Raw genomic sequence first — 3037 nt, 5'->3', positions numbered from 1 at the left:
GTGATGCAGCATCATCGGACGTGATGCAGCATCATCGGACGTGATGCAGCATCATCGGACGTGATGCAGCATCATCGGACGTGATGCGGCATCATCGGACGTGATGCAGCATCAGAATCAGATACTTTGATGGGTTTCAGGAAACAAACTGGAGCTGAAATGGATCTGGATGAATCTGGTTTTAACACTTTAATCATGAAAAAATCACATTTTAGCCGAGATGAGTAGAGTAAAAATCTCACTGAAGTTAGAGCAAAAGGACTTTGACACGTTTTTACTCAAGTTGAAGTAAAAAGTTTCCGTCCAAGAAATGATTAAAGTCAAAAAGTTTTTGGTAAAAAGGCGACAGAAGAACATAAATCATTTAATATTTAAAATTACTTCATCAGATGTAATTTGAAGATGTGGGAATGTTGGCATCTTAAGGACCAGAATAAACATAATTAATAAACAAAATAAAAATAATTTCTATATATAAATTGTATCCAGTCTGAACTGAAGACATCAGATTTTTTTAAGCTGCAGTTTGTATGAAACTAAACCTGACAGTCTGTCAAAGTGCTGATATTTATTCCTGCTCATTTGTGATCCAGTGTTTTGTTCTTGCTAACTTTACTTAAGCTAACATGCAGCATGAAGGAGGACAGTGATGGACTCCAATCTGCCTCAGAGCAGCAGAAGTGTTTGCTTTATGATTATCTGTGACATCACATTATTAATATGTCATAAACATGAAAGGCCAGAGTTTGATGTAATCATACAGTTAATTCTAATAAATGATCTGCTTTCCTGTCTTTAATGTTCTGAACATTCATCAAACCTCTGAAGCTGAATTTTCATTCATGTTAATGAAAGTTCTGATAAATAGTTCATGAACTTTTTCTCATCCTCAGAGTGAGTTTAGAGATTTCACTTCATCATCATCATCATCAGGACATTCCTGCAGACGCGTCTTCGCCCTGAAGCGTCTCTGTAAACGTTTCCATCCCATCAGATTAAGATAAACTCAGAGTTGCATGTTTGTCCTGAGGGAAGAGAAGCAGAAACCTGGACCACTGGAGGATCAGGCAGCAAATAGATGGAAACTTCAACAAAACAGGAAACAGACAGAAAGGAGCTTATGGTGTGTCAAAGTAAAATACTGCAATGTGTCACAGAACAAAATTAAATCCATGAGATTCAACCTGTTTAAGAATCACCAACAATCATGGCAGAGATTTCCTTCAGGAGAAGAGATTTAAATAATCTAACGATAAACCTGATTTATTTTCTTCTTTTTTGATCTTTCTGCTGTCATTAGGAGCAGAAGCATTTTTACTCTGAGCTAAAAGACGGAGACGATTCTTTTTATTTTGTGTTTTAGATAAAAGCAGGAAAGACGACGGCTCCAAGGGGAAACCAGACATCTACGGTAAGCTGCTGCTGCTGCCTCTGTTTGCTGCGACAGCCAATCAGAAATCAGAATTTTCTTCTTCTCTTTTCTAATGCAGCGGCGTCCAAGCCTGACGAGGGGAACGGCTTCCTGGACGGCGCTCTGCCCTGCCCTGAAGACGACGCTGAGACCTGCCAACACGGCCAGTGTGAGATGAGACTCAACCTGCCCACCTGCAGGTAAGAGCCGCCGGTCTGGGTTTACCCAACCCGTCCAGAACCTGGTCCAGAACTCCCAACCCGTCCAGAACCTGGTCCAGAACTCCCAACCCGTCCCATCTGGTCTGATTCTCCCTGCATGTTCCAACTAATTTCATACATTCAGCTGTTCTGTTGCTTTGTCCAAATAAAAGCCAAATGTCTGTCGTTAGAGGCTGTTTCAGTACATGTAACCATGGNGGCCGTTGCCAAGGTAACCGTCTCCAAAACACGGAGGATGGAAGAGTAGGGAGGAAAATCATGGAGGATGGACCTTACCACAGGGTCCGCGTTTCATTGGCTAATGCCCATTTGACGTCACAGCGCAGCTACCATGTGTTGACCGTCTCACAAACAAAAGCTAAAGTAGTAAACACATGCTAATGTAGATTGTGGACTAGCAGATCACAGTCTACACAATCAAAGTTTTTGCGACAGAACTCAAATAAGAATGGTTCTCCACTGTCAGTGGGGAATCTGTACAGGCGATGTCAGGCATCCTGATCGTATTTGTGGAAATAAAATTCACAGATTTCCCAAATCTGATACGGAATGCCTAGCTTGGATCAAAGCTTGTGCACGACCGGATTTGCAGCTCAACCGTCATAAGATCAATAAAATGTGTACCGTATCTGACATGCATTAATGATTTTATTTTACCTGAAAAGGTTTTTTACTAAACTGTAATCGTGTTAGCCACACTAGTACCGAGTACCGAGTATCAGGCCTAGACACACTCAAACATATACCAACAACAGAAATCACTGATTTCAAAAGTAACCCTCAAAACCATGAATGCCCGACTTACCCAGCCTTGCAAGAACAACAGGCATCAGTGATCTTGTCCACAGTATATTTATGCTGAGGGTGTGAGGATCTGCTGTTTTCCTCATCGACCGGTAGCTTTTAGCTGCGACACGCACAATGTTGGAGGCATCGCGTGGCTCAAACACCTTGATGTTGTCCAAAAAATATGACATGAACTTGTTGGTTCCCCTGTCCATTGTCGTGGCTGATATTTTTTGAAAATCCCAGAAATGCTACACTAATCGACTCAGAAATACTTTGTAGAGAGTCAGTTGAAACGAAAGACGCCATGTTTACACATAGAAACTAAGCTCCGAGGCTTTGTTTGTGAGACATGCAGCCACGTGGGATTTTAGGGGGCGTTTCTGGGCGGAGCTTGGTGAGGTCCATAGATGGAGGTCAGAGGGGAGAAGAAGAAAAGGTAGAAACATGTTTTCAGTTCATTTATATGAAATAATGAGACGACCTGAATCTGAAAAATCTGATCTTCCTGCTGCTCTTGATCAACAATTCAGTCAGTTTGGAAGCATCATCAGACCTGATGCAGCATCATCAGACCTGATGCAGCATCATCAGACCTGATGCAGCATCATCAGACCTG

The 3037-nt window shown here is 41.9% G+C and overlaps 1 protein-coding gene across 1 annotated transcript in view; it reads left to right on the top strand.

Moving 5' to 3' along the window:
• The window catches only part of LOC103156758 (tomoregulin-1-like), a 13408-nt gene that overhangs the window by 7431 nt on the left and 2940 nt on the right, over positions 1-3037 (top strand). The window contains exons 4-5 of the mRNA XM_016664564.1: positions 1325-1411; positions 1491-1611. Coding sequence (XP_016520050.1) covers positions 1325-1411; positions 1491-1611 — 208 coding nt within the window. The remainder of the gene's footprint in view (positions 1-1324; positions 1412-1490; positions 1612-3037) is intronic.

The sequence above is a fragment of the Poecilia formosa genome, unplaced genomic scaffold (genome assembly GCF_000485575.1).
Source record: "Poecilia formosa unplaced genomic scaffold, Poecilia_formosa-5.1.2 Scaffold497, whole genome shotgun sequence".
Lineage (NCBI taxonomy): Eukaryota > Metazoa > Chordata > Actinopteri > Cyprinodontiformes > Poeciliidae > Poecilia > Poecilia formosa.
Note: the sequence above shows the minus strand (reverse complement) of the source record. Positions and strands in the feature narration are given on the sequence as shown.